The sequence below is a fragment of the Polypterus senegalus genome, chromosome 14 (genome assembly GCF_016835505.1).
Source record: "Polypterus senegalus isolate Bchr_013 chromosome 14, ASM1683550v1, whole genome shotgun sequence".
NCBI classification, from domain to species: Eukaryota; Metazoa; Chordata; class Cladistia; order Polypteriformes; family Polypteridae; genus Polypterus; species Polypterus senegalus.
Window position 1 is genome coordinate 126,445,929 of NC_053167.1, and position 21,809 is coordinate 126,467,737.

Consider the following 21,809-nt stretch of genomic DNA (forward strand, 5'->3'; position numbering starts at 1 on the left):
ATTATTTCATCTGTGTATTTGCACAAACATAAAATCCAAATGAATGTTCTTTTTCACAAATTACTAAATTGAAGCAGAGTATATAAGTGTTTTGAAATTGTGCAAACTGTGAACGGTTTATTTATTTCTGTCCATTTCAATGTACACAATGACATCAGATATTTCTGGCAGACGGATATAATGATGCAGCTGTTTAAACACAACGGTGGTTTGTTAAATTATTTTTTATTCTTTATTTATTTTTCTTTACTCAGTGTTGCGTTATCTTCTACTTTTAAATGTATTAACTTACTGTTTATTTTATTGGCCCATCTACATGTTTTCAGACTTTAGCTCATCGTGCTGTTTTGCTTTCCTTTAATCACTTATCAAAACAGCAAGGGCAAAGGCCCAACAGGTGATAAACTGCCATTTATGAAATATCTGCCACTGACAATCAGAGAAATATGAAATACAATGGTGCAGAATCATAAAAAGGCCGTGTATGCTAAACTATTGACTGCATCCCAGAGGTGTTTCGTCATACCAGGTGGACCTAGAAGTCCTAGGGGACTCTTAGCTTTATACATCCAGACAGTCTACATTTGTAATTAAGAAGGCTTAATAGCAGGTTAGGTTATATAGGCCCCAATATGTGAAGTAAAAGTCAAAGGAGATTAGGATTAAGCTTTATAACACACTGGTGAGGCCTCACCTGGCGTACTGTATTCACTTTAGTCTCCGAGCTACAAAGAGACATAGCAGCACGAGAGAAAGTCCAGAAAAGAGCAACTATCCTAATAACAGGAGTTCAAGCTATGAGGAGAAACTGGAGGAAATGAAACATTTTAGTTTAAAAGGTGACATGAGGGACTTGTTCAAAATTATGAAGTTGGGCCCCAGTTTTTATTTTAAATGAACTCTTCAATAACAACATAGGGATTTAGATGGAAATTTGTTGAGGGTAAATGTCACAGAAACATTCGAAAACTTAATCTACACACAGAGAACCATGGATACAGAATATGGAATAAGTTACGAAGTAGTGTGGTGGAGAGTAGGACTTTAGGAACCTCCAGAATTCAACTGAGTGTTTATTGATGGAAATTAGGTGCATAGGATTAATATGTTTTGTGGGCTGTTCTTTTCAAAACTCTTCTGCTGTGTCACAAATGGAGTCAACTCTTACAGCAGTAAGTTTAGGATGGAAGACACTATGGATAGGAGGTCACTCTACTGCTGTCTCTTAAAACCAACTGAACCTTCATTTCATTATACAGTATATAGGCAGATCCTTGTAGTGACCTGTAACCAGCCATAGATAGACAGGTAGAAAGACACTATTTGTTCAGCTATGGTCTCACTAGGGACAAACCCATTGTTTAGGTCCCATCTACCTGTTTTGTGGCGACCGTAGGAAAAACTAGTGTGTAATGTCAAGCCTTCTTGTTAATGTTAACATAGCATAGATACTGTAGATAGATAGACGGACAGATAGATGTGAAACACACTATTTATCTTTTATCTATGCCTTATTTAGTGTCTTTAATAATAATTAATAATAATTCTTTACCTTTATATAGCGCTTTTCTCGCTACTCAAAGCGCTCAGCAATTGCAGGTTAAGGGCCTTGCACAAGAGCCCAACAGAGCGGAGTGCCTTTTGGCATTTACAGGATTTGAACCGTCAACCTTCTGATTGCCAGTGCAGCTCCCTAGCCTCCACTCTTTGACATCTATCTATCTATCTATCTATCTATCTATCTATCTATCTATCTATCTATCTATCTATCTATCTATCTATCTATCTATCTATCTATCTATCTATCTATCGTATGGTCCCTTTTATAGTCCTGTATTGATTATATAGAACTCTACATATCTGTCTGTTTGTTTGTCTGTCTGTCTAAGATTGACTGAGAGATGTCTAAAGTCAAGATTGCAATGATAATTTGTTATTCTTAAATTATTACTGCTATTAAAAATGTAATTTTACATTTCTGTGTTAACACATAGTAGTCTACTGTATTATCTTTTTGTGAAAAGGCATGCAAAATCTTTATTTTAGGTTTTCATAATTTTCATATCTTATTAATTTTCACTTCTCCTATAAAGGTAATAAATGGGAACAAAAATGCCTATGACATTGTCTTAAAGGATCTGAGCCCTCCCATTATTGCTCAGTATGTCCGTTTCATCCCAGTTACTGATCACAGGATGAACGTGTGCATGAGGGTCGAACTCTATGGCTGTGAATGGCTAGGTAAGTATATTATATTATATTATATTATATTCTATTATATTATATTATATTACAACTAGCTATGTGCTCCCAACTACGCGTTGCCCGTGTTAAAGTTGTCTGTGAAGGGCTCCCTGTTTAAACGCTGCTGCCAGTCGTGAACTGGGCCCTTCGTCGCACAGCATTATGATTTTTTATAAGGGAAACAAAATTAAAAAAGAAAACCCTTGGACATTGATTCGATAGAAACGGCCTACTCGGAATCACTGTCCGAATAGTAATTATGTGGCGGTGTGTCCGTTCACAGTCCGTCTCGTTTTCACGACGCTATCGTTTCCTCTCACGATGTCTTCTCAACCTTTCTCCAATCTCGCAGATTGCTTTGTGGCAATCCAAAGAGTAAGGCAATATACAAGGAGCAATGGTTATAAAAGGGGGACACATAGGTATCCAGGCTCTTTAAAGTATAAATAGAGATCACTTCACTGACATGTGAGCAAGCCACGGTACAACTGTAAGACGCGCAGCACTCGCCGGCTACAACGTAACAATAATAATTTCCAGAACGTGCTGTTACGTTGTCATTCATTTTACTCACTGTCCTTCTTTCATTCATATGTTACGTAGGCACGTACCTTTTATCTTCGGCAATCTCATTCTCTAACCAGGCCTCAGGAGCTAACCAGTGTAACACTGTCCATCACCCCTTTCGTTATTCCGGCACATTGCTGACATCCGTGAGTAACAACAACGTACTAAACTGGAAGGTGGTCTACGCATGCGTGGAATTCGCGGACAAACAAAGATCAAGATCTAAATGAAGATCTCTTTAGTTCATTTAAAGCACAACAATTTGTTTAGTCTGAATGTCTGTGTTTTGAGGTGTGACTGGTGTACTACAGTCTTCAGTAGTATAAGCCTGGACGAGATTCTTAATGCAATGCCTTTGTTTTAGCTGTCTCTCTACTGCCATCTAGTGCTGCTTCTTCTAATTCATTCGCGGGCAAACAAAGATCAAGGTCCAAATGAAGATTATATATAGAGATAGCGATACCATGACAAATGTCAAGCAGTATAACAGACGAGAACAGGTCAAAGTCACAGGTGCATTTCTTACCTATCTCTGTGTGATTCAGCCTTTTTTCCGCATTATATGTTCACACATTTCTTTCCCAATCCCATTTCTCTCAGTACAAGGTTGTAGGAGATTGGAGTCTCGCCCAGCAACACAAAATAGAAGGCTGGATGCCAGTATGAGCTGCTGTAAAAGTGGTATTGACCATGATATCCTCAAAACATGTCTGTTAGGTTCTTAGGTTTTGCCTACACATCGGCCTGGTGTGTGTGTGTGTGTGACCTGCTGAAGAGTTCCTAGCACCCACTGATATTTGTAAATTGGTTAATGCAGGAGATACAATACAATTGGTTATGCTTTCCTTGGGCAATTGGTCATGGTGTGAATATTAAAGTTGGGATGGGTGCTCTGACATGAGACTCGAGCCACTGACAGTCTAATTAACAAAGGCAGATTCCAGTCAACGAGTAAAGTATTTGAAAAGTAAGGGGAAATAGAGCAGCACAGGTGTTAGGTGTAATACATATCGACTAGTGTATCTGCCCTTTTGAAAGCATGGGTAGATAAAGTGGACTCACTAGGAGACAATTCCTCAAAGGGTACCAGACTCAGGCAGTGGCAATAAAAAAGTTGGCGGGTCCCGTCTGAAAAAATGCATTTACAATAGAACTCCAATTTGACGTTTTTCACACATTTAACATTTGTGGATTCTGTCTTGTCTGAAGATGTGCAAGTCTTCCAAGAATACATTCACACAGTAGCTAGAAGTGACTCAATCCTGATTTTCTCTATCCTGATTTTTGCCTTGTATCTTTTTTTTTTTTGACTTTTCAAATAAATTTTCCTACAGATCTATATCTGTCTATTCTGCTTGTGCCCCACATGCCCAAAACTGAGAGATGTTGCATGCCACTCTTACATCATTTCAGTAGAGGCCAAGTGTAAATTTTTAAATTAATTTTTTTTTTCATAATGTCAAGGAAGAGAATCAAAAAAATGAAAGTTCAGAGCTGTTGGTTTCAGCACATTTACCCCTGCTGGTATTCTGTACATAGAGGCAAGTGGTCCTAAGGACAGGAGACAAGACTATGGAGAGCAATGTGCAAAGGTTTGGATGCAAAACAGAGAGCAGTGGAAGTAAAACGTTTTAAAAAGTTTTAATTCAATATCATTGCACAAGCATAGAAACTAAAGCAGATAATAATCAAAAGTGGCATAAATATGCATCAATAACTCAAAAATGAACAAAAAAGTCATGTTCACATTGTGTTCACTCTGGCCAGCTCATCTTATCATCAGACTGTCATTTACAGACTTAAAACATTATATATTTAAGGACTCCCTTTCTCTTAATTACATATCTATCTTATGTAAGTGTGTATTTATTCATTAATATTTTTAATTCATTTATTATTCATTATTAATCATCGTTATTCTTTTCTTGTATAATTTTAATTGGTTTGACATCTTTGCCATCTTGTAAGACATTTGGAGCTAAATTCTTTGCATGTAAAATGTGCTATAGAAATAAACCTTATTTTTGAAGCAAGAAGCTTTGCATCTACAAATGTAAAGTCTGGCCAGTTTGTTGCAGTTCAGAGGAAAACTGCTGCGTCATTAACATCCATCCATCCATTATCCAACCCGCTGAATCCAAACACATGAATTAGAAGAAGAAGCACTAGATGGCAGTAGAGAGACAGCTAAAACACAGGCATTGCATTAAGAATCTCCTCCAGGCTTATACTACTGAAGACTGTGGTACTCCAGTCACACCTCAAAACACAGACATTCAAACTGAACAAATTGTTGTGCTTTAAATTAACTAAAGAGATCTTCATTTAGATCTTGATCTTTGTTTGTCCACGAATTCCACGCATGCATAGACCACCTTCCAGTTTAGTTCGTTGTTGTTACTCACGGATGTCAGCAATGTGCTGGAATAACGAAAGGGGTGGTGGACAGTGTTACGCTGGTTAGCTCCTGAGGCCTGGTTAGAGAATGAGATTGCCGAAGATAAAAGGTACGTGCCTACGTAACATATGAATGAAAGAAGGACAGTGAGTAAAATGAATGACAACGTAACAGCACGTTCGAAATTATTATTGTTACGCTAGTAGCGGCGAGTGCTGCGCGTCTCACAGTTGTACCGTGGCTTGCTCACATGTCAGTGAAGTGATCTCTATTTATCCTTTAAAGAGCCTGGATACCTATGTGTCCCCCTTTTATAAGCATTGCTCCGTGTATATTGCCTTACTCTTTGGATTGCCACAAAGCACCTTCGAGATTGGAGAAAGGTTGAGAAGACATCGTGAGAGGAAACGATAGCGTCGTGAAAACGAGATGGACTGTGAACGGACAGAAACAGAAATGCTCCCACACCGCCACATAATTACTATTCGGACAGTGATTCCGAGTGGGCCGTTCCTATCGAATCAATGTCCAAGGGTTTTCTTTTGTAATTTTGTTTCCCTTATGAAAAATCATAATGCTGTGCGATGAAGGGCCCAGTTCACGACTGGCAGCCGCGTTTAAACAGGGAGCCCTTCACAGACAACTTTAACACGCGCAACGTAGTTGGGCGCACATGGCTAGTATAATATTTTATTATTTACTTATTTCCATTCAAATTCTGCATATCCTTACTTCTACCTGGATGTGGTGCTGTCGTCTGCAGGGGGAAGAGTTAGGCAAGGAGGACAAGCAGAAGAAGCCTTTTCTGTCACACTTGCCGTGGTGCTCAATTCGCCTGATATACAATATAATAATCTGCCCTGTTTATGATGCGGGTAGCATTTCCCCACCTCCTTCTCCTACTGATATTTTAAGCACTGATCTTATCTTTGGTAGTTCTGGCCAGTTGTGCAAGCAGCTAGTTTTCTTTTTCTTATGATGATGGGGGTCTTCGTTGTCAACCCGCTAACATCACACAATGCAACACACCAGTTTTTCACTTTTTCATTTAGCCTAAAAATACAGAAAATATTTATTTTTTGTTTTTGCAAATAGTAAATATATTTTTCTGTGGCTGACATTGGGGTCTGGAACACCAAAACCCAAACACACCCCTCCCTCCCTTGTGCAGGCTGAGGGGTCTGTGGAGACGTCTGCTATGCCACTTGTTGGATACGACTTATAGGAAGGCAACCTTCTCTCTGTCAGTAACAGGTTATACAGTTTAAAATTTGATTCTGTTCACAAGTATGTAAATGTTGTTCTACCACATCTCATGGATCTGCATTTTTGGTTACCTGGCAGCTTTAAATTGGATCAGTGAGTGATTGTGGGTGAGTGTGTGTGCACTCTGTGATGCTAAGATGGACAAAGCAGGTACACATAGTGAATGAATGAATGCATGAATGAATGAGCGAGCTTGTAAGGTGGATGCTGCATTGTAATATTGTCAGGATTTTCCTAATGGCACTATAATGTACAGTTTAATTCTTTTTATGTGTAATGCTTTTTATCGATATACAGTATCTGATATCTGTATTAACTCCAACTCAATTGCATGATTATGGTTTTTTTTTATAAATATAAAAAGTTAACTGTTTCTATTATTTCTCCTACAGATGGGCTGGTTTCTTACAGTGCCCCTCCAGGACAGCAAATTGTCATGTCAGGAGGCCATGTCATCTACCTGAATGACAGTATATATGACGGCGCATTTGGCTCTACGTAGGTGAAATTTGTTTTACGTCTGACACGTTGCCTAATGGAATAGAGTGTATTGTGGCCAAATATGTGATCTGAGCTATGAGGTAGCAGTGCTAACCGCTACACCACCGTACCTTAAACGACGATAAAAGATACAGTCAGAACGAATACCACAAACAAAATACAACAATTGGCCACAAACTAGCGATAAGTAAATAAAATATAGATCATTGCACTCTTGAGGCACACATTGGCCATGCCACGTAGAGGTAGAGCATAGCTGGGCACAGGGCGCATTAGCAAGCAAATAAGCCATGTGGCACTGCACTGTAGGCACACAGAAATCGGTGTTATATATCTGGTGGTAGTACTTATATATTTTCATTTTCATTTTGATTAGCTAACATACATCCATCGATCCATCATCCAACCTGCTAAATCCTAACTACAGGGTCACAGGGGTCTGCTGGTGCCACTCCCAGCCAACACAGGGCGCAAGGCAGGAAACAAACCCCGGGCAGGCGCCAGCCCAAGCTAACATGCATCTAAAATGAAAATACTACATGCATTTTTTTTATTTATTTATTTATTTTGACCTGCTTGCATGTGCTTACAACCCAACGACTGCCACGTCAGCAATGATCTTACAGTACGTGTGTTTGAAAGTTCTGCACATGATTGCTAAAACTCTGCAATGTCTCACTGCCCTCTCAAATAATCATGGGGCACACGGAAAAAACAAATGTTTACCTAAGCAGATCGCCCAGTGATTGTTCTAGGAAAATGTTTGGCAAAAAAGGTCACCGGTGAACATGGCATACTCACTGTGAATATGTGAACGTTGCTGATAAGCACTACTCATCATTATCTAACACATTATCACAGGTTCTATTAAAGCATTGGAAAATTCGCTAAGGACAGTTTTGATTTATACTCTTATTTAATGAGTGATATTATAACAAACAGTATTTTTTGCATTATAATACAGCGTGGTCCAGATCTAATTATGCAGATCCAGATCGTCTGGATAACTTTGATTTATGCAGGGACGATTCCAGTTCGGCGCAAAGATGATTCTTCATGTCGTCAGTTCGCACACTTCTCGTTGGTCCAGATTTTTTCGGGTGATTTTCTATGTAATAAACTTAAGTTATAGCGTAATGAAAATGGCATAATTAGATCTGGACCACCCTATAGAAGCAATTATATAGTAAAGTAAATCTATATAAAATCTAAACTTTTTTTGATGTAGTATTAAGTTGCTAGCTCAGATGTAAAGGTGTCCACTTTCTACATGTTACTCATGACTCTAAATTAAATTCAGCAGGTTTGAGAATATTATGTTACTGTTAGTCTTGTGATGGGAAAAAATATCTCTCTATTATAAAAAAAAAATCTTTGGGAGGGAGACTAGGGAGACGAGACGTGATCTTCTCAGAAGACAGTTTGTAGTCCCGCGAGAGACACTTTAACTTGCTCCCAGCTCTTAAAACAATGACAAGAGACAAGCAAAACACGCAGCTTGCCAGCAGCAAAAAGCCAGCAGATGATCAGACTGCTTCTCCTTAGCGTGCGTTCAGCCGTCCCCCCCTTCACAACGCGAGCGGCAGAGACGCGAAGTGGCAGAAGGACAGCTGCTCTTCAGGCTTTAAAATGATCGACGGGCAGCACGACAGCGGCAGAAAGACAGCAGATGATCCGACTGCACCTCCATAGCATGTGTTCAGCCGCCCCCTTCCCCCTTGACAATGCGAGCAGCATTATACGTCCTGCAAGAAAGAGAATTAACCACACCCAGGCCAGAAATAAAGGACAAGTATTGTTTTTACAACGTCACACGAGACAAGGCAGTGAGACCTCATTTAAAGCAAGTCCACGGACATCTAACCTAGCAGTTGTTGGATTGCTGTTGGCAGACACGCTTCATATGCTCCCAGCTCTTAAAACAATGACAAGAGACAAGCAAAACACGCAGCTCGCCAGCAGCAGAAAGCCAGCAGATGATCAGACTGCTTCTCCTTAGCGTGCGTTCAGCCTACCTAACCCTCGGCCAACTTCACAAAGCGAGCGGCAGAGATGCGAAGTGGACAGGAAAGGACAGCTGCTGTACAGGCTTTGAAATGATCGGGCAGTGAGACAAGCAGAAAGACAGCAGATGATCCGACGGCATCTCCTTAGCGTGCGTTTAGCTGCCCCCCCCCTTCACAACGCGAGCAGCGTTATACGTCCTGCAAGAAAGAGATGTAACCACACCCAGGGCCGGAAATAAAGTGTTGTTTTTACAAAAGTTTTAAAATGAAAATGAAAATAATGCATATGTAACAATTCCCATGAAACTAACAATCTCTTTAAATTTTATATACGGTAAACCAAACCCGGGGGTGGGCAAGCGAAGGTGAGTCTAAATACAACCTTTTGTACCAAGCCAAGTCTCTTTTCCATTCCTCTTTCAGAATGACAGAAGGCCTCGGACAGCTGACAGATGGTGTGTGTGGCCTGGACAACTTCATTCAAAGCCACGTCTACAACATAAACGACTACGTGGGCTGGTCGAATGACACCTTTTCGAATGGATACGTGGAAATTGAGTTTGAGTTTGACAGGATTCGCAATTTCACGACAATGAAGGTATTCACCTTGTTTTGTTTTTATACAGATGTTTAAACAAATATTAAATATCCAAATATTAAAATTATTTTTTGGATCAACAAAATGTGTACAAGTCCACAAATCGTGTCATTTTGCTATTTGAGATAATAAGGAACAGCACATGTTGTCCAAGCTTTCGGATTTAAAACTAAACTCTTTCCTGAAGACTCACTTATGAAAAGGATTTATTTATACTTACTGTTAGTTAGGACCTCTTGCTCTTGTGTTTTAACTACAATATCTGCCTTATATTTTGTTTTTGTTTGCTGGCCATTCTAATGTTTTGATATGAACAGCTCCTGCATCTTTAATGGCTCTTTCTTTTAACACATTGACTGATGGACCATTCATTGCCAGAATGCTGCAGTAGAGATCTATGCATATATTGTATCATAAGTAATGAACTCTATCAAACCTCATGAAAATATGTATTTTAAAGCAAGTTTTATTATCAACAGTAACTGTGAAAAGGGTAAAGAAATTATTTACTTTATTTTCACCAGTAACACGACTAAAAGTCTCCATTTGAATGACACTCCTAGAAGGATGTCACCTCGCAGAGTGCAGGCTTAGAAGCTGTAAATATGACGCGTTTCTTTGCGCTGTCCACACTTAAGCACACAACTCATTTGGTAATTGGTGACTGTTTGCACTCAGTTGGTACCAGAATGTCTTTACAGTCGGGACAAGTCAGACACTTTGTAATGAAGAAACATCTAAGGGGGAACTGATCCACATCAGTGCCAGAGCCTGCAGTTTCCACATCAACCAATTGAATGTCACTGTCTCAATCACGGTCATATTAATCTTACAGCAAAGCGAGTTGGTTCAAAACATCACCAGCTTTATATATTTTTCACAACGACATACTGTAACGATGGTATAGCAGCGCTACTTAGAATGTACTACATTTCCCAGTGGCCCCAGCAGTTCAAAGCTATTGGACAGCTTCTCGCAGGGGCTGCTGGGAAGATTGAGTAGGCAGGCTCTTTAAAAAGAAGCCTGAAAGATGCCTGGGCATGGCGATCATCCGTCTATTTGTTAATACGCCTCAATTGGATTACGACTTGCCCACCTTGGATTACAGTTTCTGTCTGGATATATGTGCTGTCCTGTGCCTGCCTGTCTTGTGTGAGTTTGTACTGATGGGATGCATCTTTGTCTGAGGTAGCGCCCCCAATCACTTCAAACCCCATAGCGCTTCAGGAATCCGGTAGGATAAAACTTTACATTGCTTTCAATCACACATCCATCATCAACTGCCCCTGCTATACTGAACTGTTTTGGACAGTGTTCTTAGTGTTTATTGTTTGCTGTTAGTGTTGTAATTTATTATCTCCATTGTGGAGCTGGGGGGGAGCCTTTGCATATGTGGTTTTGGTTATATTGTGTACTAGCAAAATACCCGCGCTTCGCAGCGACGAAGTACTGCCTTAAAATTTTTATTAAGAAGAAAATTATACCTTTTTAAACTGAGGGAAAATATGCCAATAATTATTTGTTAAGGATCTCTTTGTATGCCACATTGTCAGTTCGGCCCTCCAGTTGTAATGTGACCAAGCTGTGCGCTGAGCTTACTCTTGAGCATGCAACGTACAGTTGGCCATGTGAACAGTAGCTTAGATTGCTGCTGTCATAATCGGTTTGAGTTTCATGGTTTATTTCAATTACGACAGTATTTGTAGAACTTGTGTTGAAGTGACATTCGACATCTGTCAAGCGTTGTAAGCATACAACCAGTTTCATCAATAACTTCACATCCAGCTTTTGAGAGTTTAAACATTCATAAACATCAAAGTGTCCACTACTGAAATCGTCACCTGTCAATCTAAGATGTTTAAGAGGCATTGGCGGTTCTCCAAAGGTGTAAAATATTTGGCCATTTCGGTACACTTGAAAGCGACAACCGAACAATTCAGCAGCAGCCATCAACTCACATGCAGAACCATAGGTGAAGGGCTTAAGCATTTCACTCTTCTAGTGCTCCTGTGTAGTATAATTATATCCTGTACCGTCATCAGTCCACACCTTGAACCTGTCCCAGTCATTCAATACATAAGACACAATGTTCCTCCGGATATCAAGAGTGAGCCTGATATGGCCGTGCAATATGTAACACAGAGAAAGGAAAAGGCAGATGCCATCTCTGGGCATGGAAACCACTCGGTAAGTGACAGTTCTTTGATCGATGGTGATCACCTTGATAGACATGTTAATGGGGGTACGGTTGGAATGATAAAGGAAATGGGTACCTGAACAATGTAAAGTAAGTCTAAAATACCTACACAATAACTATAATCGTAATAAATGAACAATAAAACAGCGGAGAAGCCGTGGATTAAATAAAAAGGCTGTAGTTATCAGCTGGGAGACGTGAATCCCGTGGAGAAGCAAGGAAGGGAATGTAGAGACTGGAGCGACAGACGGCCTTATATAGACAGGCAGCCAACAACGTGGGAGGCGTTGGGATGGGGGACCCAACGCCACCTTACACGATGACCGAGCTGCAGGCTATGGACGTATATATGTACGTAAGTAGGATTCAGTTAGCGTTGGGAACCGCATACCAAATTTCTTGAAGATGGGCCCATAAGTAACAAACACCGTTGAAAAGTTCAATATGGCGGCCAACAGTGCCATCATACCACCGAAATAAGTACCAAATTTCAGCCTTCTACCTACACGGGCAGTTGGAGAATTAGTGACGTTGGAAAGTTCAATACGGCGGCTGACAGTGGCGTCATACCACCGAAATAAGTACGTACATTGGTTTCGGTTAGCGTAGGGAAGCCGCCTACCAAATTTCTTGAAGATAGGGCCATGAATAAGAAAGTTCAATATGGTGGACGTTGTTGACCGTTATGACCATTACGCGTAGAATTTCGAAATGAAACCTGCTTAACTGTTGTAAGTAAGCTGTAAGGAATGAGCCTGCCAAATTTCAGCCTTCTACCTACATGGGAAGTGGGAGAATTAGTGACGTTTGGAAAATTCAATATGGCGGCCGACAGTGGTGTCATACCACCGAAATAAGTATGTACATCGGTTTTGGTTAGCGCAGGAAGCCACCTACCAAATTTCGTGAAGATGGGATCAGCCTTCTACCTACACGGGAAGTTGGAAAATTAGTGACGTTGGAAAGTTCAATATGGCGGCCGACAGTGGCGTCATACCATCGAAATAAGTAAGTACATCGGTTTCGGTTAGTGTAGGGAAGCCGCCTACCAAATTCCGTGAAGATGGGGCCATAAATAAGAATGTTCAACATGGCGGACGTTGTCGACCGTTATGACCGTTACGTGTAGAAATACGAAATGAAATTTAACTTTTGTAATTAAGCTGTAAGGAATGAGCCTGCCAAATTTCAGCCTTCTGCCTACACGGGAAGTTGGAGAATTAGTGATGAGTCAGTCAGTCAGTCAGTCAGTGAGGGCTTTGCCTTTTATTAGTATAGATTGTTTTTTCATTATTTGATTCATATATTTTATTATTACTTATCTATTCATTGTGCCACTAACCGTGTCTTTGTGAGTGAGTGTTTGCATGCCAGGTCAAGGCTACGTGTGTTCCTGGTGCCCCCACAATAAAATACAAACAAATCACCATCTTTGGATGGTGTGAATCTTCGCATCCCCAAGACCACTACAATCTACTGTCTGTTAATAGCAATGTTTTTCGCAAGTTATTGCCACCAAAAAGAAAAAAAGAATTCTATGTCGGTCCACTAGATGGCAGCACTGCAGTAGATAATTGAGATGCGGCAGCAAGCCGGCTGCATTTTTAGTGGCTCTTGTGAAAAGATTGGACAGACACAGGAAGAGGTTTGAGGGCAGCCGCCCGTATACTTGAATTAGGCCTCCAAAATTGAAAGGTTGTTTCCATAGAACAGGTCTCGACAGACTTCAGTCCAACAATAGAGCGATCTTAACGGGCAAAGATGGCGGATTTAAAGCTGGGCAAAGGAAGTGAAGTCATCGGGGTAGGAACTGGAAATGATGTCATCGGGACCTGAACCGGAAGTGATGTCATTGGAGCTGAAACCAGAAGTGACGTTCTCGAGTCCAGGCGAATTTTCCCGTGGTTGGTCTGCTGATAAAAAGAGGGAGGATTACTGCACCCTGCCACCCCAGGTCTGGCATGGAATTATCCCTTTGTGAGCCCTTCAGCTGCCTCCCATGCGCACGTGTGTGACACTGTATAGTCAAATAGAGCTTATATCATACTTTGCACCTTGACAGGCTCAATGAGATACGACTTAATGCATACCTCGAATTCAAAGCGTTAAGCCCCTATTTATGACACCTTAGTTACAATAAAGTGGGCTTGTGCCCCTTACAGCAGTCCAATTCTCTACAACAAGGGAATTCATGCTGAGCTGCTGATTGTGTACCCGGCTCAGGTTTATTACAAAAGAAACACTGAAGGCCAAAACTGAAGGTCAGCAAACAATATTAAAACATCCATGAAAAATTCTTCAGTTACTCGTGTCACATATGTCCTTTATTCAGTCGTACGCTCGTAATAACCAAAACAAATACATTTTTGCTGAAATATGGAATACTTTTGGAAAATCAGAGCACAAAAGTGAAGTGTGTTCAAGTGGACTTGTTCTTCTGAACTGAAGACCGTACTCTTGACCAGTGAATGAATATGAACACTGCACTGGTTCAATAAGGCTGACATTGGGTCAGTTATGGCCCTCCGGACTGCTAGATAGATAGACAGATAGATAGATACTTTATTAATCCCAAGGGGAAATTCACAATAACAGTGAAATAGAGAAAAATAGAGATAAAAAGGTAAAAAGATAAAGTCATATACGGAGCCGCTGGAAAGGCTGCCACTCGGATGCGGTGCCAGAAATGGATCTAAGGTGACAGCACACAGTCTCGCAGAAGAAGGAGAGGGTCCGTGCTTCACTTCTACGGAAGGCAGCCTTTAGGGTCTTATACTGTGTTCACCTGCTCTTGGATTATTTGGAGTTATGACATTTCACTTTTACACCTCGCCATTGGTCACCTCAGTGCATTCACATGTATTTTTTGTGGAAATAGATCAAAATAAATGTGGAGAATATTCCTCACTTTGCTCCAAATGCATTTTTACTGATAAAATGTCATTTTGGGCTTTTATTTTAAACTAGCTGTGTAAGTCCTTGCTGTAAAAAGCCCGGGCTCCTAGAAACTATTGAAATCGTCAGAAAAATAATTGAAATGCCGAGTGGGCGGTTTTGTTTTGCTTACGTGCTCACCCCCCTCATCTATCAGCGGCTAAGCGAGTTTCTCTCTTTTTTGTCTTTCCTCGGCGGTTTCACTTTGGCGACTCTTTCAGCTTCATGCTGTAGCCTCGTACTTCTTTCTTTTTCGGACTCGTTAATTTTAATTTTAACGGACAGACACACACACACTTCCACGCTTAGACGTTTATATATAAGACAATTGAATAAGGTATTACATCACAACTCCAACAATTTGTCTAGCTTTGTTTTGTCTAAATTGTCTGAGTTGGAATTCTGAGTTCTTTTGAGTGTTCACTTGGTATTTCCAACCCAACAACTTACATTTACTGTCTGCCTCAACACACACCTGGCACTTTAAAGAAATACTCGACCCCTTGACCAGTGCATGAGTGGGTGAGGAGAACCTTCAATTCAGAGGCATTATGGGAAATCATTTCCTGTTTATGGTGTTCACTGATTTTCAGGAAGTATCTCTTACGGCCACCAGGGGGTGCAACCGCTACCCAAACCTGACACAGACTGATACCAGGCACAAATTGAAAAATGCAACACATTTATTTAATTGGGGGGGAAACAATTTCCAAAATTTCCCCCTGCACAGTCCCAGCACACCGTACAAAGCACAAGAGTACAACAGTTTCTTCCCTCCTTTTCTATGTCTTTGTCTTCCTCTTCCGCCTCCATTCCTCTTATGGCAAGCTCGTCCTCTTGCATCCGACTCTGGCTCCTCGAGTGAAGTGAGGTGGTCCTTTTTATGGACTTCAGGTGACTCAACAGCATTATCTAGAAGTACTCCCAGGTGTGGCAGAAACCCAAAGTGAGGCTCTGCGGCTCCCCCTGGAGGCTCTCAAGGAACCTAACAGGGCTGTGCCAAAATCCCATGGAGCCATGTGGGAATCCGAGGTGCTGCTGCCATCTAGTGCTCCGGGGGAGGCAGTGCTCTGTGCATATCTGCTCCCCAGGTCCATCCTTCAACAACAACAACAACAACAACATTTATTTATATAGCACATTTTCATACAAAAAGTAGCTCAAAGTGCTTTACATAATGAAGAATAGAAAAATAAAAGACACAGTAAGAAAATAAAATAAGTCAACATAGAATAAGAGTAAGGTCCAATGGCCAGGGAGGACAGAAAAAACAAAAAAACTCCAGACGGCTGGAGAAAAAAATAAAATCTGTAGGGATTCCAGACCATCAGACCACCCAGTCCCCTCTGGGCATTCTACCTAACATAAATGAAACAGTCCTCTTTGGATTTAGGATTCTCACAGAAGGACTTGATGATGATGATGGTCACGTAGACTTCTGCCTTTTAATCCATCCATCATTGTTGCAGCATCATGAAGCTTTGAGTAGGTGGTGGTGGCGCTGGCGTCCCGGCCAGGTAAGGGCCCTGGCCATCAGTCACACAATTTAACAATGTTTTAGGTAAAATGTCATGTGTTTTGCATGTTGTGAGCACACAGCTGGATAACTGAACTGTCGATTATGCAACTCGAGTAACGTTTAGAAGTTTTTCCTTTTTTTTTTTTTCTTTTCATGGACGTTATTCACATTGATTGCTGTTTGTACAGCATTGGTCACCATTTCTGTTATACCATTAACTTCTTTCTCTCATTCTGCATGAAAACATGAGATGAAAGATTTTTTCTCTCCACTAGAGATAGTCACCTCCAGGTGAGTCAGACACACCTAAGGACTTCAACTTTCTCTGAAGTCGCACTTTGTTCAGCCCCTAAGAGACCGCGCTTGCACCATTTGCAGGATTGGCTCACTTAACACAATTCTAGGAAAGCAGTCATGAGACCCCGTAGTTTATCAGACCAGTTAGCTTCACATTGGAGTAGGCTACTTAGAAAATAAACGTCCATAACAACAATAATCAGATTCCCTCTCCTGTAACATAACTTACAGTGGTGTGAAAAACTATTTGCCCCCTTCCTGATTTCTTATTCTTTTGCATGTTTGTCACACAAAATGTTTCTGATCATCAAACACATTTAACCATTAGTCAAATATAACACAAGTAAACACAAAATGCATTTTTTAAATGATGGTTTTTATTATTTAGGTAGAAAAAAAATCCAAACCTACATGGCCCTGTGTGAAAAAGTAATTGCCCCCTTGTTAAAAAATAACCTAACTGTGGTATATCACACCTGAGTTCAATTTCCGTAGCCCCCCAAGGCCTGATTACTGCCACACCTGTTTCAATCAAGAAATCACTTCAATAGGAGCTGCCTGACACAGAGAAGTAGACCAAAAGCACCTCAAAAGCTAGACATCATGCCAAGATCCAAAGAAATTCAGGAACAAATGAGAACAGAAGTAATTGAGATCTATCAGTCTGGTAAAGGTTATAAAGCCATTTCTAAAGCTTTGGGACTTCAGCGAACCACAGTGAGAGCCATTATCCACAAATGACAAAAACACGGAACAGCGGTGAACCTTCCCAGGAGTGGCCGGCCGACCAAAATTACCCCAAGAGTGCCGAGACGACTCATCTGAGAGGTCACAAAAGACCCCAGGACAACGTCTAAAGAACTGCAGGCCTCACTTGCCTCAATTAAGGTCAGTGTTCACGACTCCACCATAAGAAAGAGACTGGGCAAAACGGCCTGCATGGCAGATTTCCAAGACGCAAACCACTGTTAAGCAAAAAGAACATTAGGGCTCGTCTCAATTTTGCTAAGAAACATCTCAATGATTGCCAAGACTTTTGGGAAAATACCTTGTGGACTGATGAGACAAAAGTTGAACTTTTTGGAAGGCAAATGTCCCGTTACATCTGGCGTAAAAGGAACACAGCATTTCAGAAAAAGAACATCATACCAACAGTAAAATATGGTGGTGGTAGTGTGATGGTCTGGGGTTGTTTTGCTGCTTCAGGACCTGGAAGGCTTGCTGTGATAGATGGAACCATGAATTCTACTGTCTACCGACAAATCCTGAAGGAGAATGTCCAGCCATCTGTTCGTCAACTCAAGCTGAAGCGATCTTGGGTGCTGCAACAGGACAATGACCCAAAACACACCAGCAAATCCACCTCTGAATGGCTGAAGACAAACAAAATGAAGACTTTGGAGTGGCCTAGTCAAAGTCCTGACCTGAATCCAATTGAGATGCTATGGCATGACCTTAAAAAGGCGGTTCATGCTAGAAAACCCTCAAATAAAGCTGAATTACAACAATTCTGCAAAGATGAGTGGGCCAAAATTCCTCCAGAGCGCTGTAAAAGACTCATTGCAAGTTATCGCAAACGCTTGATTGCAGCTATTGCTGCTAAGGGTGGCCCAACCAGTTATTAGGTTCAGGGGGCAATTACTTTTTCACACAGGGCCATGTAGGTTTGGATTTTTTTTCTACCTAAATAATAAAAACCATCATTTAAAAACTGCATTTTGTGTTTACTTGTGTTATATTTGACTAATGGTTAAATGTGTTTGATGATCAGAAACATTTTGTGTGACAAACATGCAAAAGAATAAGAAATCAGGAAGGGGGCAAATAGTTTTTCACACCACTGTAAGTCATCTGGTCCACAACTTAACTGTTCCTCATGTCATTTCTAAATGTGTGCGCTGCCCATCTAGAAACTTCTCGGCTCCATCTCTTTCCTTTCCTCTTCCCATGTGCCTTTTCTCCATGACCATTGACCTGCCCTGTCTTTTGCTACCATCCAGGCAAGTACAATAAATATAAGCTTTTGCTTTTAAACTTGGAACATTTTAAACACTGTCACAAACATTTTATCCACATTCGATTTGCAATTATAACAAGTACATTGCTGTTCTTACCTCATATCTCAGTTTTTAAAGAGCTACGTTTAGAATTATGGTATAATATAAATCAGGATTGGGCAACGGGCCTTAGTGGCTGCAGGTTTTCATTCAAACCAAATTTCTTAATTAGAAACGAATCCTTGCCAGTCTCAGACATTATTTAATTTTCCGGCTTGTTAGGCCGAGTTTATACTTGAAGCTGAGAACGCTTACATACATCATGGCTGCCACCTGTACCCTTTGACGCATCCTCTGAGCATGTCATCATTAATTAACGTGACGCGTGCGTGGGTTGTAGTACCAGCAAAAATTTAGGTGTCGTGTGCGTTAAAGTTTTGGTACGTGACATCAACATCGCTTAATATTAACACCTCCATAGTGACAGACATGCCAGTCAGAACAGCTGACGGCAGCTCTTTCAAAGTGGATGTGGAAATGTTCAAGATAAAATGGTAGCAAAGTGGAAAACGTCTGAGAAAAGAAGTGCAGATTCGGCCGTTGTAAGATAACACAGGGTGATGGCAAGCTGCATCGTATCTCAAACACGATCACTGTGTATCCTTTAATGTTTGATGAAAGGATTGATGCAGTGAAGCAAATCATCAGACTTAAATGCTCACATACAAAAGTATTCATGGTGCTTTTCTTCATCCATTTCTCGCATAGGCAATACAAGCATTGCATGTTCCTCATGGTAATGACGCGATACATTTAAAGGTCTCGCATACTGTCTCGACATTCTGTGTCGCTGTTGCACTTTCACAATACCATCAGAATACAAAGAACTTTTGTCTTCAACATGTTTCTTCCCTTAATTTACAACACAGCAAAAATGAATGTTGTTTTATAACCGTGATGATGTCTCACACTGCCACCTGGTGGAATCCTCCAGGTTTACAGTTAGGTCCATAAATATTTGGACAGAGGCCACTTTTTTCTAATTTTCGTTCTGTACATCACCACAATGAATTTTAAATGAAACAACTCAGATGCAGTTGAAGTGCAGATTTTCAGCTTTAATTCAGTGGGTTGAACAAAACGATTGCATAAAAATGTGAGTCAACTAAAGCATTTTTTTTAACACAATCCTTTCATTTCAGGGGCTCAAAAGTAATTAGACAATTGACTCAAATGCTGTTTCATGGGCAAGTCCGTCGTTACGTCATTATCAATTAAGCAGATAAAAGGCCTGGAGTTGATTTGAGGTGTGGTGCTTGCATGTGGAAGATTTTGCTGTGAACAGACAACATGCGGTCAAAGGAGCTCTCCATGCAGGTGAAAGAAGCCATCCTTAAGCTGCGAAAACAGAAAAAAACAGCTGAGAAATTGCTACAATATTACGAGTGACAAAATCTACAGTTTGGTACATCCTGAGAAAGAAAGCAAGCACTGGTGAACTCAGCAACGCAAAAGACCTGGACATCCACGGAAGACAACAGTGGTGGATGATCGCAGAATCATTTCCATGGTGAAGAGAAACCTCTTCACAACAGCCAACCAAGTGAACAACACTCTCCAGGGGGTCGGCGTATCGATATCCAAGTCTACCATAAAGAGAAGACTGCATGAAAGTAAATACAGAGGGTGCACTGCAAGGTGCAAACCACTCATAAACCTCAAGAATAGAAAGGCTAGATTGGACTTTGCTAAAGAACATCTAAAAAAGCCAGCACAGTTCTGGAAAAACATTCTTTGGACAGATGAAACCAAGATCAACCTCTACCAGAATGATGGCAAGAAAAAAGTATGGAGAAGGCGTGGAACAGCTCATTATCCAAAGCATACCACATCATCTGTAAAACACAGTGGAGTCAGGCAGTGTGATGGCTTGGGCGTGCATGGCTGCCAGTGGCACTGGGACACTAGTGTTTATTGATGATGTGACACAGGACAGAAGCAGCCGAATGAATTCTGAGGTGTTCAGAGACATACTGTCTGCTCAAATCCAGCTAAATGACGTCAAATTGATTGGGCGCCGTTTCATGATACAGATGGACAATGACCCAAAACATACAGCCAAAGCAACCCAGGAGTTTATTAAAGCAAAGAAGTGGAAAATTCTTGAATGGCCAAGTCAGTCACCTGATTTTAACCCAGATGAGCAGGCATTTCACTTGTTGAAGACTAAACTTCGGACAGAAAGGCCCACAAACAAACAGCAACTGAAAGCCGCTGCAGTAAAGGCCTGGCAGAGCATTAAAAAGGAGGAAACCCAGCATCTGGTGATGTCCAGGAGTTCAAGACTTCAGGCTGGCATTGCCAGCAAAGGGTTTTCAACCAAGTATTAGTAATGAACATTTTATTTCCAGTTATTTAATTTGTCCAATTACTTTTGAGCCCCTGAAATGAAGGGATTGTGTTAAAAAAATACTTTAGTTGCCTCACATTTTTATACAATCGTTTTGTTCAACCCACTGAATTAAAGCTGAAAGTCTGAACTTCAACTGCATCTGATTTGTTTCATTTAAAATTCATTGTGGTAATGTATAGAACTAAAATGAGAAAAAAGTGGTCTCTGTCCAAATATTTATGGACCTAACTGTACATCAAGCACATGAGCAAGTGTAATCAGTGCACTGCTAGTGTAGCAGCAGCATCCGCAGCCACACATGTTGTGTAGTTTTAATGTATATCCTGGCCCTTGGCCTGCAATATTAGGTTCTTATATTGCAGATTTTTTCCTTTCCAAGGATATCTACGGTATACCTGACCACACGGTAATACCCAAACTATTCTGAGCGACGTTTGCACTGATGTTGAGTTTTGTATCTTATACACCTTTATCGTAAGAGCATCCTTTATCTACAATGGAGCATTCGATCAGAAGAAAATATGAAGCTGGTTTTAATTTAAAAGTCGTTGAAGTGGTGAAAGAAACTGGTAACTGCACTGCTTCAACAAAATTCAATGCCTCCGAGAAACTGGTGCAAGATTGGAGGAGGCAAGAAAAAAAAAATTAAGTGTCGTATTTTTGAACGGGCGTATAATTCGGGGTTTGATTTTTATGATCGATTTTTCAGGTTTTAAGACCCAACTTATACGCAAGTATATACAGTCAGTGAGTTAGAGAATGACATAATATTTTTCACTGTAAAAGTAGTATTTTATTGGTTTACAGTATTTTACTTTTAATTGTAGTACATTTTAGAAAATAATTTAGAGCTAAAAAGAAAGTTTGTTAAT

At 40.6% G+C, this 21,809-nt stretch overlaps 1 protein-coding gene across 1 annotated transcript in view; it reads left to right on the forward strand.

Moving 5' to 3' along the window:
- The window catches only part of ddr2a (discoidin domain receptor tyrosine kinase 2a), a 240,480-nt gene that overhangs the window by 161,270 nt on the left and 57,401 nt on the right, over nt 1-21,809 (forward strand). Inside the window, exons 5-7 of the mRNA XM_039734991.1 lie at nt 2,094-2,241; nt 6,868-6,973; nt 9,406-9,580. Of these exons, the coding sequence (XP_039590925.1) occupies nt 2,094-2,241; nt 6,868-6,973; nt 9,406-9,580 (429 nt within the window). The remainder of the gene's footprint in view (nt 1-2,093; nt 2,242-6,867; nt 6,974-9,405; nt 9,581-21,809) is intronic.